The sequence below is a fragment of the Sarcophilus harrisii genome, chromosome X, assembly GCF_902635505.1.
Source record: "Sarcophilus harrisii chromosome X, mSarHar1.11, whole genome shotgun sequence".
Classification (NCBI taxonomy): Eukaryota; Metazoa; Chordata; class Mammalia; order Dasyuromorphia; family Dasyuridae; genus Sarcophilus; species Sarcophilus harrisii.
The window spans coordinates 39,236,783-39,259,568 of NC_045432.1; the positions used below are offsets into that span (position 1 = coordinate 39,236,783).

The 22,786-nt window shown below is 39.6% G+C and overlaps 1 protein-coding gene across 2 annotated transcripts in view; it reads left to right on the forward strand.

The window, feature by feature from the left end:
* Window positions 1-22,786, forward strand: part of LOC100918333 (integrator complex subunit 6) — a 66,646-nt gene that overhangs the window by 31,735 nt on the left and 12,125 nt on the right. For both annotated transcript variants that reach the window (XM_031944421.1, XM_031944422.1), the window contains exons 7-14: window positions 1,468-1,631; window positions 3,053-3,205; window positions 7,628-7,760; window positions 12,862-12,956; window positions 14,124-14,234; window positions 16,571-16,777; window positions 21,633-21,756; window positions 21,925-22,067. In XM_031944421.1, the coding sequence (XP_031800281.1) occupies window positions 1,468-1,631; window positions 3,053-3,205; window positions 7,628-7,760; window positions 12,862-12,956; window positions 14,124-14,234; window positions 16,571-16,777; window positions 21,633-21,756; window positions 21,925-22,067 (1,130 nt within the window). The remainder of the gene's footprint in view (window positions 1-1,467; window positions 1,632-3,052; window positions 3,206-7,627; window positions 7,761-12,861; window positions 12,957-14,123; window positions 14,235-16,570; window positions 16,778-21,632; window positions 21,757-21,924; window positions 22,068-22,786) is intronic.

Genomic DNA, 22,786 nt, shown 5'->3' on the forward strand with positions numbered 1-22,786 from the left:
AAGAAAAAACCCTTGTAATAAACAAGTCTAGTCAAGCAAAACAAATTTCTACATTGTCCATGTCCAACAAATATGTGTCTCTGTACACCAAGTCCATCATCTTTCTGTCCGATGAAACATGATAGCTTGGAAGTGTGGTTAGTCATTGTATTCTTAATTCTTTCATAGTTGTTTGTCTTTATGGCTGTTATTGTAGAAATTGTTCTCCCAGTTCTGCTCACTTCTTTCTTCATCAGTTTCCAGGCTTCTCTGAACCGGTTTCTTATAGTATAATAGTGTTCTAACACATTGATTCGTTTACCGTAATTTGTCCAACAATTCCCCAATTGATGTAAACCACCCTCATAATTTTCACTTCTTTGCCACCCACCATAAAAAAGAGTTGCTCTAAATGTTTTGGTATATATGAGCTATTTTCCTCTTTTGATATCTTTGGTGTTATAGACTTGTGGTGATGTTGCTTGGGTCAAAGAGTATATACAATTTCATCACTTTGGAGGCACAGTTTCAAAATGCCTTCCTTTCCGGCCGGACCATTCATAGATCCACCAGTGGTAGAGGTCTCTTAACCATTTGTTATTTTCCTTTTTCAAAATTACTATCCATTAGACCAGTATATAGAGGAACTTAAATGGTGCTTTAATTTGCATTTCTCTCATTTTAGTAGTTTTGAGTATTTCTTCATATATAAGTTGATAGATGGAACTTTTTCCTTTGAAAATTGCCTCTTTTTTTTAATCCCCTTTTAATTGAGTAATAGCTCATGTTCCTATATATTTGGATCAGTTATTTACATATCTTAGATATGAGACCTTCAACAGAGAAACCTATTGCAGAGGTTTTTCTCCTTATTCTGTTTTCCTTCTAATTTTGACTGCATTGGTTTTCTTTGTTCAGAAACTTTTGAATTTTATGTGATCAAAATTGTCCATTTTATCTTCACTAAATCTTCTCTGTTCTGGTCATCAGCTCGTTTCCTGTCCATAGATCCCAAAGGTAATTTTTGTCCATCCTTTTCTGATTTGTTTTAAGATATCATTCTTTATATCTAAAGTCATACATCCATTTGGATCTTATCTTGGTATATGGTATAAGACATTGTACTAGAGTTTCTGTCATAGTTTCATAGCAGTTTTTGTCAAATAGTGAGTTTTGTACTCCAGTAAGCTGGAGTCTTAAGTTTTTATCAGACATTCAAGCTACTGTATTCATTTGCTTTGGTATTAATGCATGCCTCATTATTTCTGCTGTTTCTTAATCGTTACCAAATCATTTGGATAATTTTTGCTGATTGTTTTTTTTTTTTTAACTTGACACACATGGAGTGGAGCCACCACGTCTTAACAGGAAGCTCATCCAACCCCACGTATGACCACTTTTCAAGTTAAACTGGCATCATGAAATCTATCCTGACCAAGTTCTAAAAGCCTATATTCCTAACTGATTCTTTATATTGTATCCTCTTAGATACACCCTGCGACACCCCAAAGTCACTAACGTCCTCTGACCAACAGCAGTGGCACAGTAGCCGAAAGCTCATTTATGTGCGTGCTAACCCTAAAACTGGGGTTCCTGTTGGGCACTGGCCAATTCCTGAATCTTTTTGGCCTGACCAAAACTCACCCACACTGGTAAGTATCTTTAATTCAAAGGGGAACCTGTCTTCTGCAGTTTTGATTTGTTAGTTTAAATGAACACCTTTCTAAGGGAATTCTGGGAAATAGGGATTACAGCATACAGCTGAGACTGCTAGCAGGCCATATTTGTTTCCAATAACACGCGCTTTCCTTAGAACGGCCCTGAGACGGACAGTACCAGAATTATTATCTCCAGTTTACAGAAAAGGAAACTGAGGCCCGGAGATGTTACAAAGTCTTAGCCGGCCTCTTCTGATTTCCAGGCCAGCTTTTTTTCTTTTGTAGCAGGCTCCTTTTTGTGTATACAAAAGACGCAGTAACTCCTTCTGGCCAGCAGAGGGTGCCAAGTGAATCACAGGCCTGCCTTTTGTCCCTGCTACTCTGAATGCAAATGCAGAGTTCCCATTAAGTTGGGTTTCTTCCCTTTCTTGTGTGTCCTGGGCTCCTGGCAGGCAAGCTGGTGAAACCTAGGCTTCTTCTCAGCATAATGCTTTTAAAGGCGTAAAATAAAACCCAGAGAAGCCTTTCTACAAAGGAAATCAATTATGTTGAATTATCGTACCCAAAACATTTTAAAAAAAAACAGTGATGGGCCTCCTAATTGGATACCTAGTTGGATAAGGGTAACTAACTGTTTTAGCCTCTAGAATAGAGAGAATTCTGTTTTCTGTGTCAACTCAATGGACGATCCTGCTTTATACGTAATATCAACTGGTTGGTTCCTTTGACAAAAGTACTCTGATTAGCTGTTCTTGACCATGAGTTTCCTTTTTTTCTCCTTCCTGGCCACTCTTCAGCTCATCAGTGACCTTCCTGAATTGTGCTCAGAACTGAAACTAAATGAGATTTGAAGTGGGCAGAAAATACAGTGGAACTAGCCCCTCCTTCCTTATTCCTGGAAGTTATGTCCCTCTTAATGCAGCCCAAGGTCGAATTTGTTTGTTTGTTTTATTTTTCTTTGTCAGTGCCTGCAGGCCAGCTGTTAGCTCTCACCAGAATCCCCACTGACCTTTTCCTCCCTGACTATTCACTTGGTGCTGAGACACTGCTTGGACAACCTCTAACCTCACAATGCTAAAGAATGAGACCAAGCTTGGCTTGGATTTTTGAGGGAATTTTTGTAAAGGCTCACTCCCTTGAATTAGAACAAAATCACGTGGTCAGGGTACCTTTTGCCTTCACTATACTTCCAATTAGAAAGGTTATCATTTTGGCTTGATTTGCCTTAATGTGGCAGTTGGTGATGGAGGTGAACAGTCTGGGTGACCCCTGTGGAAGTCATTGCTCACATCTAGACTTCCTCGAACACTGTGGGAGCACTATTAAAAACACAAAGTGTTGTTGGGTTGTTTGGCCAAAGATCATGGTGGAGTTTGCTTGGTGATAACGGGTGGTCTTGTTCCTCTTCCTTTCAGCCTCCTCGGACAGCTCACCCTACCATTCGATTCCTCTGTGTAGACTGTGAGCCCATGGTCATAGACAAACTGCCTTTCGACAAATATGAACTTGAAGATTCTCCATTAACTCAGCACATCTTGGAGCGCAAATCGCCTGTGACTTGTTGGCAGGTACTTGACCTTCATCTAGTAACAAATGCATCTAGGATTAGCTCATTGTTCTTCTGTTCAGTTTCCTTGGTTAGAGTGGAACAAATTCCTCAGGGCCTAGAAGGGAAAAGAAGATATATAGATCTATCTACCTACCTACCTATCTATCTATCTATCTATATATAGAGAGATGTCTTGCAAATTCTAACAAAGGGCTTCCATAACCAAGCATATAGTTTTAGGCCTCCGTGTGTATCATTAGGCAACTTGTCCAAGCAGAGGCAGAGTAGCTGGCCTTGGAGTTGGGAACGTTTGGGTACAAACCTCCCCTCTGATGCTCACTGTCTGTGCTACTTTAGGAGTGGGAGTACTGTTTTTAGGCAGTATGATCCAATGAAAAGGCCGATCCAAAGGATCCAGATTTGAAACCTGCCTTTGCTACTCACTTCCTTTGTGACCACAGGCAAATCCCTTCACCTCTCATGTGTTCGATGGATGAGGTAGCCTCCAGAGCCAGTGATCTCTGACCTCAGCAGTCCTGATTTTCTAGAGTGATTCTAAGCTTTCAGGAAAAACACTAGCTAAAGAAGCTGGATTTTCTCATCAAAGATCTCCCAGCCCAGAGACTTGCTGGGGCTGTGGTGGGATCCTTGCTTGTGGGGTAGCTGGTTCACATTTCTGTAGTGCATAAAGGTTTGCAAAGAATTTTACATTTCTTTGCATTTTTTACATCATTCATTACATAATGCAATTTTACATTAATTTCTATTTATGTACAATAATTACATATTATCTCATTTAGTTTCCATAGTCACCCTGGGGGTAGGTGCCATTATTATCCTCCTTTCACAGATGAGGAGATTGAGGCATAAAGAGATAAGTACCTTGCTTGGGGTCACACAGTTAGTGTCTGAATCAAGATTCAAACTCAGGTTTTCCTGACTCTAGATCTAGTGCTATAGCCAATATAACATTGCCTCTCATATATCCGTGTGTTTCAGGTAGCGCTTGTGAACAGCAAAAGTGAAGAGTTGAAGTAACATCTGCCCTGTAACGTCACCTCCTCACTTAGAAAACTTAATGATGAGTACATTAATTCAGCTCTGAATCGTAATTGGCCAATTATCCTCTCTTTCTACACTGTAAGACTATTGAGTGATCAGGGATGATGAGGCTCTCTCTACTTTTCCAAGAAAAGACTTGCAAGTGGACAGCTCCTTCATCTAGATTGGGGATTGAGAAACTGTCAAAAATTCCCCTGGGAAACTAAAACCTATTAGCCAGAGGAAAAGAGTTCAAAAACAGGAGAGAAGGGGGCTAGAAATTTAGAGGGAGTAGAGTCAGGCTAATTTAAAAGCAAAATACCTGTCCTAAATGTATGTACTGAAGCACAGAGAGGCAGCTTAATGGAATGAATCACCAAGCACTTAATTACCTAGTAAATGAATATATAGGATAGAGGGTCAGCCTTTGATCCTGCTACCTATATGACCACATAGGTATGTTATTTAATATTTTTCATATTCCAGTCAACTCCCTTTAAGACTATAACTTAAGAGCTGAGTTGCAGATACACTTCAACGGAGGGAAATTCCCCACCCTGGGAATGGGATTACAGCTCCAGGTGTTCTGAACCCTCTCTCCTTTTGTCCCTCCCCAAATTTAAATTTAATCTTTTCCTGTAATTTTTTCCCATAATGTGTCCTTTCCAGATTAACCTAAGAAATTTTGTTCCTTTGTATAATCATCATCATAATGCTGATGATAGCTCCCATCTTATGTGACACTTAGAGATTTGCAAAGCCCTGTGCTGACAACCATCTTTTCTATCATACATTATTTTGGTTTTGACTATGGGAAGAGGGTTTTTCGAATTGACTCTATGTGTACTGAAGAGAAAGGGAAATAGGAAAATGAGTAAAAAGCAAGGAAATTTGGCAAGGCTAAAAAAGAGATGAATGAGGGGTTAAAATTTTGAAGAAACTGAATTGGTGTAATCCATTTATGGTATGCTTCGATCAATTCCGATAACCCCCAAAATTGATTTCCCTTTCACAGAATCATTGGATTGAGTCTTATATGGGCCATCTCACTGCCTCCTCATGACAATCATGAGACTAAATTCTGCTTCAGTCTTCTAATTAAGTTGCTACATGCCTCCATTTTTCTTGTAATGTGATGGATATGGTTGAAATACTTAACCCTGCAATCTCAATCTCCCTTCCAGTGTTATGAATCACAGCCCCGCCATTCCTTTCCCTTTTGTTTGGCCCATGTTCTGCATATCCCAGAGGGTTCATCCTGTGGAAAGTGCTGGGGCCCTTCCTCTAATATTACAGGGGCATCAGGCTAGCCCAATGATTGTCATTCACTTAGCTCTCAGCCTCATTATATGACCAATCTACCTCCTTTGCTAGCCCTGCAGCCATGCCATTCATCCTCTTGATTGTTGGCAATATGCTTGTCAAATCAAGTCCATCTTAAGTCTTTCCATCCCCCTTTGGGTGACCTGCAATTTTGATTCTTTGGAGATTTTGGTATTCCCTAGCGTCCAGAAGGTGGGAGGTGATGGTTGCGCTGCCCTCTGCCCTGGTCAGACAACATCTGGAGTGTTGTGTTCAATTCTGGACGCCACATTTTAGGAGGGACGAGCTGGAGAGTGCCCAGAGGAGGGCAACCAGAATGGTGAGGAGACCGGGGACTCTGTCATACCTAGAATGGTTGAAGGAGCTGAGAATCTTAGCTTGAAGGCAAGGGTTGGGGAGGGGGACGTACTGGCCAGCTCCAAGTTGTTGTAGGGCTGCTATGGTCAAAAGGAGGATTAGCTGCTTGGCCATAGAGAGTAGAGCTAGGACCAGTGTGGGGGAAGCTCAACAGAAAGGAAAACTTCCAGTGATTAGAGTTGGGCAGAAGTGGGATGGGCTACTTCAGAAGGTAGTGAGTTTATGCATCTAGTCTTGGCTCAAAGACCTTCCCTTTCCTGGAAGTCTTCAAGCAAAAGCTGGGTGCTCACTTGGCCAGGGGTGCTGGGGGGGGGATTTTGACTCAGCTCCGGGTTAGGTATTCCCTTCCAACTTGGATTCTGTGCAATTGTGAAGGAATTCAAATATCAAATGAAGGAGTATGGATTAAATAGGGGGAGGACGAAACCATTGAAAGCAAGGATTTTAGAGGAAATGGGAGGGAAATGACATGAGATTTGTGTATTAGGTGGATTACTTTGCTAGTGTCATGTAGGATGGATCAGTGAGAGTGGGAACTAGAGACTGGGAAAACAGTCAGGAGGGTGTGGCCTTATGCAAGAGAACCACTCACTCTCTCTATAAATTGAGGAGGATGACTTGTTGATCTCTCCAGTCCCTTCCAGCAGCAGCAGCAGTAGTAGCAGATTATTGTCCTATGACCATGAACAGATGTGGGGGGAGAGGGAGGAGTCCAAGAAATATCTGACAGCAGGTGTGTTTGTGAGGGTAATAGGAGGAGCTCTTTATTAGAAAAGTTAGCTATTCTGGATCATGGGGTAGTAATAGAATGGTAGTGTTAAGATCAGAAATTCTGAGCTGGAAGAGACCTCAGAGGGCACCTAGTCCACCCCTTAATTGTACAGATGAGAATTTAAGTGCCTTTTGGAAGGGACTGATGTCTTTGTGTGCTCCCCCCCACTCGAATCCATTTCACTTGCATGTAATGGCATCTCCTCCCTGATGTCATGGTTCTATTCAAGAACAAAGGACAAACTACCACTATAGCAATCCCTAAGTCCTAATACAGTATATACACTGTATTATATATGGTAGGAGCTCAATAAATGCTTTGTTGATCCATTGGTTGGTTGATGGGAAAAACAGACTCAGAGAAATAAAGGGACTTTCCCAAGGCCACAGGTGTAGCTGAGTCTCTGAACCCATTAGTCTGCCCAGTGCCCACACTTGCTGATTTTCACAGCCTAAAAGGGAAAAGGAATTCCTCTTGATCCAAACAAATGCCTTCTTCTTGTCCCCTCCTCCCTGGGAGTCAAGTTCTTTTTGTGAGGAGGAGAGGGAATAGAGTGTTTTAATGGCCAATATATGTGCCCTGCCCTCAGTAGCATAACATCTTGGCTTTCATTGGGTTTGGGAGGAGATACCGTGGAGGGGTACAAGAGGTATTGAGTTTGGAGTCTGAGAGCCTGGGCTCCAACTTTAGACAAAGTCATGTTACCTCTTGGGAAACCCAGTTTCTTAAACTGTAAATGGGAGTGCTCATCTTGAGACTCCCTTTATCCTAAGACTGGTTCTGGGGAAGGCGCTCTGTTGCCAGCTGAGGACTGGTCTTGGATTTTTCAGCATGATGCTCTGCTTTTGTTCCATATGTGATCTCCAAAATGTGTGCTCTTTCTGGGCCCTGGGCTCTTCATAACCAGGAAGGTCTTCTCACTCATGATTTCCTTTCTCTTCTCATTAGGTATTTGTGGCTAACAGCGGGAAGCACAGTGACATGCAGCACCCCTTTGGGTACCTGAAGGCGAGCACCTCTTTAACATGCGTCAATCTCTTTGTCCTGCCTTACAACTACCCTGTCTTGCTCCCACTTTTAGGTAGGTAAAATGTGGGTTTTTTTGAACTGCCTTGGAAATGAAGGACAAAAAAGAGACATCCTTGTGTGTATGTTTGAAATGCTCAATTTCTTGAGATTGGCATAATAAGGACCTAACCCTGATTTAAACTCAGGCTGTTAGTAATGCCATCTCTTAGAGGATCCAATAACTCTGTTAATGACTCATTGCTTCTCTGACCTGTCTATTCCAACTTATATCTGATCAAGAATGCCTTCTGTTCTATACCCAGAAAGTGGACATCCAGACTTTCATGAAAGGTGGGGTAGCAGGGAAAGAGGGGAGCCCATTGCCTCCAGAGGCAGCCTCCTTCACTTCAATACACAGGGAGCCACTGAGGTAGCTTTTTGGATTAGGTAGGATTCAGATCCTCCTTCTGTGCCTGTGTATCTTCTATGGCTTTTTTTGTCCAAGACAGGAGTGCCCATAGGAGCTTCAGGCTTACAACCTCTTCTCATGGCCAGATGCTTACAAGAAGTGGTGCTCCCCCCAGCAGCGCCTTTGACATATGTCCCATCTTCCATGATGGAAAGCTCAAGCTATCTTGTTCCTCATTGGCCTAACATGACAATTTTAGCTGAAGCCTTCTTCTGACTGCTGTATTATGGTGTCTCATCAGACTGGCAAAAAATAAACTACCGGCTTACTTTGGCTTCCTAAAGAAAAAGGGAAGCCTTCAGACTAGGAAATTTCTTTTGGGGACAATCAGCACTTTAAAGGAAAAAATATGGAGAGACTGCCTTCTCAGTGGAACACCTGCATGATTTTATTGGATGTCATTGATTTCCTGACCATTTTAACCCCTACTCAGTAAAGTGAAGTGGACCCCTTTATTACTTCTAGGATCACATAAAAAGCCTCTCTGGCACGTGATGCTTTTCACAGTCTAGCCCCTTCTGACCTGTCTTACTATGTACAGTTCAACTACCCAAGTCGCCTTGCTGTCCTCCAGTAGGTGACATTTCACCCCCATGTGTAGAATGCTTGGCCCCTCACCTCTACCTCCCAGATTCCCTGGGCTCCTTTCATTTTTGGCTCAGATCCCCTCTTGTACATATGAACTTTGTTGTTATTTTTTCTAGGTCATTAAAATAGTTTTTTGGGAGTCTGATTGGTATAGCGCTAAATAAATAGATTAGTTTAGTACTATTGTCATCTTTATTACTAGCTCACCCTATCCAAGAGCATTTAATATTTTTCCAATTGCTTAGATGAGACTTAATTTGTGTGGAAAGTGTTTTGTAGTTTTGCTCATAAAGTTTCTGATTTTCCCTTGGCAGATAGATTCCTAAATATTTTATACTATTAGTAGTTACTTTAAATGGAATTTCCCTTTGTAACTCTGACTGTTGGATTTTTTTAGTGATATATAAGAATGCTGATGACTTATGTGGGTTTATTTTGTATCCTGCAACTTTGCTAAAGGTGTAGATTATTTTTAATAACTTTTTAGTAGAATCTCTGGGGTTCTCTAAGTATACCATCATATCATCTACAAAGAGTGATAATTTGGTTTCCTCATTACTTACTCTTAATTCCTTTAATCTCTTTCTAAACTCTTATTGCCAAAGCTAGCATTTCTAATACAGTATTGAATAGGAATGGTGATAGTGGGCAACCTTGTTTCACTCCTGATCTTATTGGGAATGGTTGCAATTTGTTCCCATTACATATGATGCTTACTGATGGTTTTAAACAGATACTGCTAATTATTTTAAGGAAAAGTCCATTTATTTCTATACTCTCAAGTGTTTTTAATAGGAATGGATGTTGGATTTTATCAAATGCTTTTTCTGCATCTATTGAGATGATCATATGGTGTTTGTTCATTTAGTTATTGATATAGTTGATTATGCTAATAGTTTTCCTAATATTGAACCAGCCCTGCATTCCTGGTATAAATCCTACTTGGTCATAGTGTATTATACTGGGGATGATTTTCTGTAGTCTTTTTACTAATATCTTATTTAAGATTTTAGCATCAATAATATTCATTAGGGAGATTGGGCTATAATTTTCTTTCTCTGTTTTCAACCTACTTGGTTTAGGTATCAGTATCATGTCTGTGTCATAAAAGGAATTTGGTAGGACTCCTTCATTCCCTATTTTTTCAAATAGTTTATATAGCATTGGAGTTAATTGTTCTTTAAATGTTTGGTAGAATTCACATGTAAATCCATCTAGTCCTGGGGATTTTTTCTTAGGGCGTTGATTAATAGTTTGTTCTATTTCTTTTTCTGAAATGGGACTATTCAAGCAATTTACTTCCTCCTCTGTTAATCTGGGAAGCCTATTTTTTGGAGGTAGTCATCCATTTCCCTTAGGTTATCAAATTTATTGGCATAAAGTTGGGCAAAGTAACCCCTTATTATTTCTCTAATTTCCTCTTCATTGGTGGAAAGTTCTCCCTTTTTATTTTTAAGACTACTAATTTGATTTTCCTCTCTCCTTTTTCTAATCAGATTTACCAAAGGTTTACCTATTTTATTTTGTTTTTTTTTCATAAAATCAACTCTTAGTTTTATTTATTAGTTCAATAGTTTTTTACTTTCAACATTATTAATTTCTCCTTTTAATTTCAGAATTTCAAATTTAGTATTTGATTGGGGGGTTTTAATTTGGTCTTTTTCTAGCTTTTTTAGTTGCAAGCCCAATTCATTGATCTTCTCTTTCTCTATTTTATTCAAGTAGGCCCCTAAGGATATAAAATTTCCCCTTATTACCATTTTGGCTGCATCCCACAAATTTTGGTATGACGTCTCATCGTTGTCATTCTCTTGGGTGACATTATTAATTGAATCTATGATTTGCTGTTTCACCCAATAATTCTTTTTTTCCCCAATCATTCTTTAAGATGATATTATTTAGTTTCCAATTACTTTTTGGTCTATTTACCCCTAAGATTTTGGTTGAATGTAGTTTTTATTGCATCATAGATCCCCTCTTCTACAGGAGGCTGTTCCTCTCCCCACCTCCCTGCCCAGTGAATGCCATCCCTCCCAGATTTCCTTCCTCCTAAATCTCTGCTCTCGTATGACATGCAACGTTATTTACATCCTGTTTCTGCCATTGCAACAAGAGTTTCTCTAGGGCAGGGACCAAGGTTTTGCCTTTTTTTGTGTCTCCGATGCTCAGTAGGGTGCTTGGCACATAGTAGGCACTTAAGAAATGCCTGTTGTCTAAGTGCCTTAGCCATTTCCTTGTTAATCCTGTGGACAAGTAGCAGCCTGTTTCTGAAAACTAAATGCAATTAGCAATCTGCTAGGGTGGGGGGGGGTGCCCCCTACCCTTCTAGTATGCACACCCTTGTTCCTTCTGGCTTCCAGAATTTTTATCAGTAGCTTTTTTCAAAAGCTGTGACTGATGCTTTACCAAAAGGCTCGCAAGCCCCCTCCCTGTTGTTGATATTCAGTGCCTACCTGGTGATATAAAAAGAGAATGATATAACTTTAAGCATAACAATTGTTGATTTTCTAATAGCTATTTCAGTTGTGTTAATTGCAGTTGATTAATTACATATAATTTAAGTAACATCCTTCGGATCAGTACTGTGAATAAATTGTCAATAACATTTGTATCAATACTGTGGATTAATTGATTGTTGATAATTGAGCCTGATTTTGGATTGAAGGATTCTTTTCAGCTCTGACACTGCAAAATAAGGCAGGGCATTAAATATTAGGCAGAGAAGTATAAACTTAATTGGGTAGGCAGTGGGGAGCCATTAGAGATTTTGTAGTAAAGGGGGGTTCATGATTAGACCTGTGCATTCCGATTACTTTTATGATGGAGTATAGAATGGATTTGTGAGAGAAGAGATTAGAGGCTGGGCGTTGTGTCAGGAAGCTCTCACAATTGTCAGGCTAATGGGAATGAGGCCCTGTGCTGGAGTGGTTGCCATGGGAGTGAAGAGGAAAGGAGATAGATATGGATGTGAGAGGTACTGTGTGGGCAGAGACTGTTTCCTCCTCTTTAAAAAGAGGCCTTAAGACTCAGTGACCTCAGAGGTGTCTTTCAGCTCTCAAATCAGCAAAAACAAGAAAGGACATTTGTGTAAAAATAGCAGATTTATCAAGCCAATTAAAATAGCCAGCGTAAAGATGCAGAAGACTGACTAAACTACCGATTTATCCATTATAGATCTGGTGGGAGATCAGACTGAACTGAAGGGGGAGGAGGGGAAGGAGGAGATAGTTGCTTGGTTTATTTCTTGTTGTCGTCATTTATTTTTGAGATCCAACCCTCACTGACCAGGGCCTCAGTGTTATTCCAAGGGAACCATACCTTGATTTGTCCAGATCTGAGTTCTCGGGTGGAATATGGGAAAATGGCTGAAGGAGAGGGGATTTGTAGCCAGAGAACCAGGCTTCAAGTCCCAGCCGTGTCCCTTATTAGCTATGTGGCCTAGGGCAAAATTTTTGGGGGCTCAGTTTCCTCATCTATAAGATGAAATAGTGGCACTGCACGAACTCAGAAGGGCCCTTCCTCCTCAGAACTGGTGATCCCTTAAATAGATCCTTGACACAATTCCTTATGTCGTCATTTTGCACCAAATTTATATTATCATTATAAAATTCAAGTTAAAAAAGGAGGAAGAATGGGTAATGATTTTTGTAATGGCACAAATTGATTGAGAAGAATCCATAGATTCATTTAGTCTGCAAGCATTTGCTTTTTTACACACTAGCAGAGAATATAATTTTTATTTTTTAACCTTTAAATTTGGGGTATTAATGAGAGAAATGCCTTATTATGGAAAGTCATGGCTGAATTTCAGTTCTGATCAAAAACAATTAGAGCAGAGCTTCACTGCCCCACCATCCATCCCTTTTTCTCTCAGTCCTCTACCAGCGCTAGTGTCACCGGCACTCCCAGCCTCCTGTTGCCATGGTACCCCTCTCTCTCTCTCTCTCTCTCTCTCTCTCTCTGGGCTCACCCTTCCCCCAATTCAATTTGCCCAGATACAAGAATTCCCAGTCACAGCTCTGAACACGACGACAATGCGGATTTGCTCATTTGAATAGATGTTGAAACTCACAGTTGGGAATAATGCAATCTTTTCTCATTTTGTTTCCCATAATAGATGAATTGTTCAAGGTTCACAAGCTTAATCCAAGCCCAAAGTGGCAACAGGACTTTGATGAGTACTTAAAATACATGCCTTCGTACTTCCTATCAGTATGTAATATATATTTTTTTATATATGCGCATATATACATATATGTATGTACATACGTGTGTATGTAGAATTCAAAGAGATGGTTACTGGTTCCAGAGAGCAGTGACGCATAAGCTCTTGACTGGCAGTGTGATTCTTCTCCTTGTTACTTACCATAGCAACTAGAGGGATATGCAGTAATTTGTAACGTCATGAACAAAATGCAGCATTTCAATCCTTGGACTATATGGGATTTTTGCCTTTTTTTCCTTCTTAATTTGACTTCTGATGCCATAAAGATTCTAAGATGGCTCTCCTCAATTTAATTTGTAAAATTTACATTCTGGGACTGGAACTGGCACCATCTCCTTTGGATTACAAGAATAAGCTTAGTTATGACCATATACTGTGTGCATGTCATTGGGTCTTACTGCTCTTTTGACATAACCATTAGTGCTTAATTGTTTTTAAAATACTATGAAAAGTGGTACAGTGGATAGAACACCAGCCCTGAAGTCAGGAGGACCTGAGTTCAAATCTGGCCTGAGATATTAAACACATCCTAGCTGTGTGACCCTGAGCAAGTCACTTAACCCCAATTGCCTCAGGAAAACAAACAAAATAGAGATGCTTTGTTAGATGCTCAACAGGGGAGGACAAGGATCACCAAGAAGCTGCCTAGTTTATCCCATTTTCATTTTTACAAATTGAAGCCTCAATGCAAGAAACCAGTTAAGAGAATTTGGTCACTTCTCATATTGTAACTGGGGCTAGACAGGTCACACTAATTCCATCCTTTAATTAATTTCCAAGCTTGACTGGAGAAACCTGAAACTTAGGCCCCTCCGTCCATTCATTGGTTTACATGCAAAAAGAAAATAAACATCATGACCTTTGACTTGTTCTGGAATAACTTTAGGGACCAGTGTCTAGAGATGGAGAAGCAGCAGTTTATTATTCTAAGTTGCTTTCCCCTCTCCTGGTGTTTTTACTTCCCTGTACCTTCCCCTGCTTTATTTTTTTAATACTCCTCTTTTTTTTTTCAATAACTCCTTAATGTCTCACATGTAGCTCTAGGCATCAGTATTTTTTTTAATTCTGAGTAATGAACCATGTCCTTGAACTGAATTTTGAAATGTTTTAAATTTTGTTCTGTTCACACTGTGGTATATTTTGTTTCCTTATAGCCATTAAAGAAAGCACTAAGGAGTATGGGTGCTTCCAATGTGGTAATAGAAAGTGTAGAATCTGGACTTAGTTACAGCGTCATCGCCTACCTTAAAAAACTCAACCAACAGGTAATATTTTTAACTTTAATGTTCATTGTAAAAAATTATAAGTGTAAACTAAAAAAGGCTTTGCCCTTTGAAGTGTATTTCACTATGAGATTTTATAAATTGGTATAAATGTATAAAATGTATGTAAAAATATGTATATGTTTATATTTTCTGGATTATTGACAATGAGAAGATCACTGTCCCTTGAAGTACAATTAGCAATTTGTTAGTAAGGTGTGCTAACATCTCTTCCTCCTTTCCACTGCCAGTTTGTAGCAGACAGGTAGCTCTGAGAGGATCAGAGACTTGGTAGATCCTGTCTGGCAGGCCATGTTTTCTCCTCACTTTAAATCTAGTTTCTGAGCTCTGGCTTAAAGCATCCCTCGTTCAGTTTTCTTTTGGTTGATTCTAGACCTCTAGGTTTGGTGTAGAAACTCCCTCCCCCAATGCTCATGTGTCACTTACTAGCTTAGTCCCCTCCTGGGATGCTGCCGAGTTAAATGGCTTTTCCTTCAGTCACAGTCTTAGAGACTATCTTTCTAACTCCAAAGATGGCTCATTGCTTCACATACCCCTTTTTTAGGAAATTTGATGTCATTCCTATTTTATGTCAGGAAATGGAGGCACAGACTCAACAAACCTTCTGAAAATGTAGATTCAGGGGAGAACCAGACAACAGAAGAAGAGGGTGAAGAGGCAATGGGTGCTTTGGGGGAAGTTCAAGAGCTCGGTGAACTTCCAAAGTGAAGATGATTCATTGCCTCGTAGAAAAAGTCCCAAAGAATCAAGAGGGCAGCCTGGGGATGTACTAAATTTCATTAAAGACTATTGCTCACTATTACCCAGAATGCACTTGCTAAGCTGCAAAGTCTTCAACATTCCTTGGGACCATTAAACATGACAGGAAAGGAGAAGGGAATTAGCATTTATTAAGTGCCTACTATGTGGCAAGCACTATTCTAAGTGTTTTACAAATATAGTCTCATTTGATCCTTTGATGTAGGTGCTGTTATCTTCTCAATTTTGCAGATGAAGCAGCCAAGGCAAACAGGCATAAGTAAGTGGCCCAGGATCACACAGCTAGTAGTAGGTATATGATTTTGAACTCATTTTTTGGATACCAGGCCCAATGCTGTGTACCAGAGTATCCGGGCACCACTTAGCTTAGATTTCTAGAAGACATAGAGTGTGTCCAGTGATAGAGGATTAGTGAGTGACTATGCTTTTCTATAACCTTTTGTTCTCAAACAAAAGTTTGGTTGAAAAGTTGAAATCTACAACTTTCTCCCCCTAACTTCCACTGGTCACGTCACTGTGAGCAGTCAGTCATCTCTCAGTCAGTTTTCCATAGCTATAGATGTTAGAGAAAAGGGGCTGACTTGCACTGACAGGATGTACCTGCCTGGTCCTATACTGAGGAGGTCACACATTTAGATTTTTTAAAAGGAATTGCTAAGAGAACCCTAAGTGTATTCTTTTTGATTTCTTAGTAAATACTAGCTGAGAAAGCTTAGCCTTTTCATTTACCTGAATTCAAATGCAGTTACTTCCTAGCTGTGTGACCCTGAGCTAGTCACTTTACTGTTTGCCTCAGTCTCTTCATCTGAAATGGTGGTGGTGGTGGTTGTCCTTCATTCTTGAAGAGGACCAAAATGAATTACCACGATAGAGCCAAGTTACAGTGGCACAGTACTTTCTCTGATTAGGGCATGTCGTGCTGAGTGGTCCAGTGCCAGTGTCTCCCAAGTGAGCTGGAGAAGGAGACTGCAAACCACTTCATTATCTCTGCCAAGAAACCCCCAAATGAGGTCATGGAGAATCAGTCAAACAAAGTTTGTGTGAACCAGATTTTTCCTCTGGGATTTGTTTTTTCTTCTTATGATTAAATCATAATATTTTCCCAGTTTGAGTGCTTTGGAAAGATCATTGGCCTTGGAGTCAGAGGAGCAGGGTGGGCATCCCAGCTCTGCTCCCTACAAGATGGGCAAGTAATTCAGCTCCCCTGGGCCTTGGTTTCCTACTCTGTAAGCTGACCAAAATGACCTCAAAGTTCTCTGGAGTCGATGACCATAAGACTCTCAAATTGGAAAGTAAAGCAGTTATTACTGAAGATATTTGTCTTTCTTCACCCAACTGGGCAACATCATTCCCACTCACTAGTTTTGTTTGTTGACCTCAGGTAAATGAATGGTCGTCTTAAGAGAAACACAGGATTGTCCAATTGTTTCAGCCATTTTGGATAATAATGATATGGTAGGGGAAAGGTTGTTGGGGACCTCCAAAAGAATTCTCTTCAATATTGTTGACTAAACAAAGATACTGAGTCTGTTTTCACATCCTATGTGCTTCTCTTTTAGAGCAAAGTTGAGGCTGAGAAAAGAAATGCACTGGTGGGGAAGAAACCTCCGACTGAGACTGGAATCAAATTGAAAACTTTCTCCATAATTTCTAATGCTGACTTTCACTCACATCTTAAGCCTTTGACCTCAGGCAGTGCTCACATTAGCCTGATAGAATTGAATGGAAAAGAAGAGCCTACTTTTGAATTAGCAATCCCAAAGAAGGTAAAGAATAGGAAATCATTTACCATTTATAAATACCTCCTATTTGCCAGGCACTAAGGATACAAGTACAGAGAAGAAAACAATCCTACTTTTAAGGGGCTTACATTCTAATGGGGTAGATAATAAGAACTGAAATATTTTTTTAATCTTGGCTCAGATGGGTTATTTTCATGCTGACAGAGTTATTAGTTTGAATAGATCAGTCCATCCCTAATTAAGCTGATCAGCTATGATATCCAAGCATAACTTGATTCCCATGGTTTTGTAATTAGCCTAGACTGAAGCAGCAGTTGTGGGAAGGTTTATACTCTAGCTCTCTCTCTTCCTCTTGCTTTTGCTCCTTTAGGCTCTTCTAGTAAATTTTTTAATAATAGATTTTGATTTTCAAAATCCATGCAAAGATAGTTAACATTCACCCTTGCAAAACCTCGTATTCCAAATCTTTCTCTCACCTTCCTCCCCACCCCCTCCCTTAGACAGCAAGTAATCCAATATAGTTTAAAACATGTACAATTCTTCTATACATATTTCTACATTAATCACAAGAAAAATCAAATCAAAGAGGAAAAAACAAGCAAACAGCAACAAAAAGGTGAAAAAACTATGTTGTGGTCCACACTCAGTCCCCACAGTCCTCTCTTTGAGTGTAGATAGCTCTCATCATTACAAGATCATTGGAACTGGCCTGAATCATATCATTGTTGAAAAGAGTCACATTGATCAGGATTGATCATCATATAATCTTGTTGTTACCGTTATAAATGATCTCCTGGTTCTGCTCATTTCACTCAGCATCAGTTCCTGTAAGTCTCTCCAGGCCTTTCTGAAATCATCCTGCTGTTTGTTTCTTATAGAACAATAATCCATAACATCCATATACCAGAACTTATTCAGCCATTCCCCAGCTGATGGATATCCACACACTTTCCAGTTCCTTGCCACTACAAAGAGGACCGCCACAAACATTTTTGCACACATAGGCCCTTTCCCCTCTTTTGTGATCTCTTTGGGATACAGACCCAGTAGAGACATTGCTAGATCAAAGGGTATGGACAGTTTGATAGTCTTTTGGGTATAAGAACTGAAATATTTAGAGCAAAAATGTACAATGAATACATACAAATCTACCCAAAGTGGTTGTAGGCCAGATAATTTGGGATGGAGGGGGACTAGCCATTTTGGGAACGATCAGGAAAAGCTTCATGCTTTCCCTAAAAAGCTTCATGCAACAGACAGCGGCTGAGCTGCATCTTCAAGGAAGAGGCTTTTGAAGTTGGAGGGAAAGACTGGTCAGAGAAAAGACATCTAGATAGGAAATAGAGGGTGTCTTGTCACTTGTGAGCAGCAAAGAGGAGGCTGCAAGGACTAGATTGCAGAATGGGAGAGAGATAGTAGTGTCTACTGAGGCTGGAATGATAAGAAGGGACCAGTTTATGGAACACTTTATATTTGATCCTAGATCCAACAGGGAAGCAGTGGAGTTGGTCAAGCAGGATTGTGACATGTTCAGATCTGTATTTAACTCTGCCAGGGTCTGGAGGATAAACTAAATGGAGAGAGACTTGAGGCAGGAAGACCAGTGTGGAGGCTGTTGTGATAATTTACAACATTGGTAATGAGGCCTGAACTAAAGTGGTGGCTGAATTGGATAGAAGGGGTTAGATCAGAGAGATGGTGTGGAGGTAGAAAAAGTAAGCACTTTGGGGGGAGGAACAAAGGGGAAAATGCTGAGACACTGAAAAGATGACAATGTCTCTGAAACAGGAAAGCTTAGAAGGAGGGGCAGCTTTAAGAATTGGCTGGATATTTTCTATAGAACCTGAGATTTAGAATAATAAGAATCCTGCTTTACAGGGAACTTTTTGGCATCTACTTGGATAGCCTTAATTAGAAACTGGAATAAATCTAGATATTGATTTCTTGCTGACTTTTTTGGAAAAGGATATTTTCCCAACAATTGGACTTTGTTTAAAAAAGTTTTATAGATGCCTTTTTTCGTAGTCTTTTCTGGAAATATACCCTCTCCTCCAATTCCCTGGAATTGAGCCCTCCCTTGTCACAAAGAAAAACTGTATCTGAACAAGAAGATAAAGCTATGCAATGATCTTGTGTGGCAATGTGTATACAAAATTGCACATTCTGCCTAAAAGAGGGAAATGGGATCATTACTCCAGAGCTAGAAGGAACCATTGAAATCTTCTAGCTCAGTCTCCTCCTTTTTAAGAGGATAAAACTGAGGCTCAAACCTAAGATTGAAACATACCAAGTTAGGCATTCTTTCAACTAGTTACCTGTTCTCCTAGATCAATAGTATGTTTCAGTTCCTCAGAGTTTGAATTGCTTTTAATTGTTATTTTCATTTTTATTGCTATACACCATTCAATATGTTCTGCTCCCAGTGATTTCACTCTGCATCAGTTCACTCAGCCTTTCTATACTTCTCTGAATCCCTTTTCATATAGTAGTTAAGACTGCATGAGAAGTTTCAGAGTAAAGGCTAGGGATCAGGAATTTCCTCCCCTGTATGGAATCATGCTTTGCCTCCTCTTATTTATTTAAACTTAAATACAAAATAAGAAAAAATAAAATAGAAAAAGAAAGATGGAACAATTTTTAAAAATTGTCATGTGCCCAGCATAACATCAGGGAGGATTTGAAATATGTAATGACAAATTTCTATTTCAAGAAATCAGATATAATAATAGAAGGCATATTCATGAATGTCCATTTTTGCTTCCACGTAGATTATTCTTTTGTTCTCTGCTGTGCATTTATTTTACTTTATTCTTTTTTCCTTATTTCCCACCCCCCACCTCTCTCAAGCAGGCTATTGCTAAGCACAGATATATTTATGTATATCCCTGCACACACATACTTATATCTATATACACATACATATGCCTACATAATACACATACACATATGCATATATGGATACATAGACATCTAAAACAATATTAATATGGCTCACATATAATGTAAATTTCTTGAATCTTTAAGGTGGCCATTGAAATCAATGATAACTAAGCCCTACTTTTTTCCCTAATAAATTCTACTCCTGATAATTGGTATTTTGTTTATAGATATCTCTTTATTTCCTGTCCCTCCTAATTCTTCCACTTTAGTTCTACTCTTTAATTTGCCTTCCCTCCCACTTTAACCCATTCTCATCATCCCACTCCCATTATTCTTTTTTGTTGTTGTTTTGGTTTTTTGCTCATCAAGTTTCTTTTATTAATCTACTTTTTTTCTTTTTTAACTAGCTTTTTATTTTTCCAAATACAAGCAAAGATAATTTTCAACATTCAGCTTTGCAAAACCTTGTGTTCCAAATCTTTCTCACTACCTTCTCCTAGATAGCAAGCAATCCAATATTCACTCCTGTTAATCTAAATACCCTTCTATACCCCACCTTATTCTGTTCCCTCCCCGCTTATTTTTTATCGATTATGGGGCGCTATACTCTTCGTGGTATGTGTATGTATTGGCCCCTACTCAATGCCACTGTGTCGGTTCTTCCTCTGCACTTCATTTGTATAGCATGATTGCTATTTTTACCTTTTCCTAGATAGTTTGGCTTTTTAGAGTCAGATCTTAGCTCTGCCCCAATCTTTCTTTTGGACTACCCAATTATTGATGTAAATCTTAGACGTACAGTTTACATTTCCACAAATAAAACACAAAGTTTGTCCTTATTGAATCCCTTGAAATTAATCTTTCATTTTGGCTCTTTTAAGTTAAATTTTCTGTTGAGTTCTGGTTTGTTTGAGACCAAATCCTGAAAATCTGAGTTTGATGAATATCCATATTTTTTCATTCAGTATTATAATTTTGTTGGATATATTTTTTCTGCAGGCCTAGTTCTTTTGATTGCTGATATATATTCCAAGACCTGCAGTGTTTTATTGTAGCTGCTAATAAAATCCTATACAATTCTAATTGTAGCTCCAGCATATTTGAATTGGGAGCTTTTTTTGATTTGTTTCTTGTAAAATTTTCTCTAGGGTTTTTCTATAAATTCTGTCTGTGCAGGGAGTTATTTAAAGTTACTCTTGGGAGTAGAAGAGGTTTTTTTTGTTTTGTTTTGTTTTTAGTTTTTGTTTTTTTTAACTTTACTATCTTCCTCTGAAGATGAACTCCAGTCTTCCTTATTCCCATAGGAAATTTCTAAGTTTGGATTCTTTCTCCTTTGCTCATTTTTTAAATGAGAACTTATTATTGTAACCACATCTAATTCTGTGGTGGGGGGGGGGAATGGTGTATCTCACTTCATTTCAGCTTTCTGACCTAGAACCCCAAATCAAGCGATCCCCCTCCTGCAAGTGCCAGCAGCCAACAGTGTCCCTGCCCCATTACCTCTGTACTCCTGGTGTGCTGGTTCTTTCTTGTCCACGGCTGTGGCTCTGCAGCACAGATGGGTCTGGCATTCCTAATCAATCGAGGTTCCCTCAGTCTGCCCAACTCAGACCCTAGACTCCCCGGGCTGTTCATAAGGTGAAAGTTCCTGGGGTTCTAAATGAGGCTACCAGCTGGTTCTGCTGAGTAGCTTGGAGGTGTTTACACTTCCCACCTAGGTTAAACCTAGGTCCTAGGGTCTTCCAGTTTTTTGGGGTTATCCAGGGACCCCTTTTCTGCCCCAAGTCTTGTTTTTCACTGGTCTGTATTCACCCTGAAGTGCAGTTTTGTTTTGTTTGTGGGGGAAATCTGGAGAGCTTGGAATTTTCTGACCTATTTCACCATCATCCCAGAGTCCTCCTCTATTAAATCACTCTTAATCATTTAAACAAAATTGTGTTTATGTTTTGCATCAAAGGTTCCACTCTAATCGAGGTTCCTCACACTTTTGTTAAAACAGGGTGTAAAGCCTCACCTGTACAAGAATCCTTTTGATATTCCTCGGAGCTGTCTTTTAGACCAGCTAACTAGAATGAGAGCCAATCTGCTGAACACATTTACAAATGTTGTCGGGCAAAATGAAGGTAAGTGGATTGCAAGAACAAGATTTGGACAATTTCTACATTATTAGAATGGATGGGATTGTTCAGGGATGACCTAGATGACATCGGTCATCCTTTTAAACCCATTCTGTGCTGGTACTTTTGCCACCACTGCTGCTGATGGTCTTGGCTTTTTCCATATCCTCACAGATTCCTCTCACAGTATTCCAATTATGCAAATGGGCAACTACCAAGAATATTTAAAGACGGCACCTCCTCCACTTCGGGAGATTGATTCAGAACAACCAAAGAGACTTCATGGTTTTGGAAATCCTTTCAAGCAGGATAAGAAGGTGAGACATGTGGTCCCATTTTTGCCCAAACAGATGCTCCATATTATCTTTACTTTTTTTTGAGGGGGGGGTGGGAAAATTGGGGTGAATAGCTAGTAAGTGCCTGAAGCCAAATTTGAATTCAGGTCCTCCTGACTCCAGGGCCAGTGCTCTATCCATTGCACCATATAGTTATCTCTCCATATTATTTTTCTTGATGAGTTCCTTATGGTCCAAAATTGCTCATCTTACTTTGGAGAACTAGAAAAGACCTCTGAACTGCCATCAGTTTCCTGCTGAAAGAAGCCCCTAATTGGGGATGGGAGGATCCTATTGTATCCTGATCATTGCCACTGCCATCAGCTAAAAAACATTGTCATTTCTCTTGGTGTTTGCTGAGTGGCCTTAAGGAAACAGGGTTCTTAAACATGAATTGCTATAGGGAATGAATAGTCCTGTTACAGTTTTTGCAGTGGAGAAAGAGAATAGAGAAGAAAGAAGGAAAAGGCATACAAGGTGCTGAATTTGTTTATTATCGTTCCAGTTGGCTGTCATACTCTTTTATCAATGCTAATGGAGTATACCTGTGGTGTGAATAATCCCCGAAAACTAATAGCTCTATTCTGTAACAAAACCCCAATTAATTGGACTCCAAGTATTCAAAACTCTCAATTGGCATTTCCACCCTGTTCTTGCATCCAACTTTTATGAAAGAGAAAATGTCAAAGAAAAATACTTAA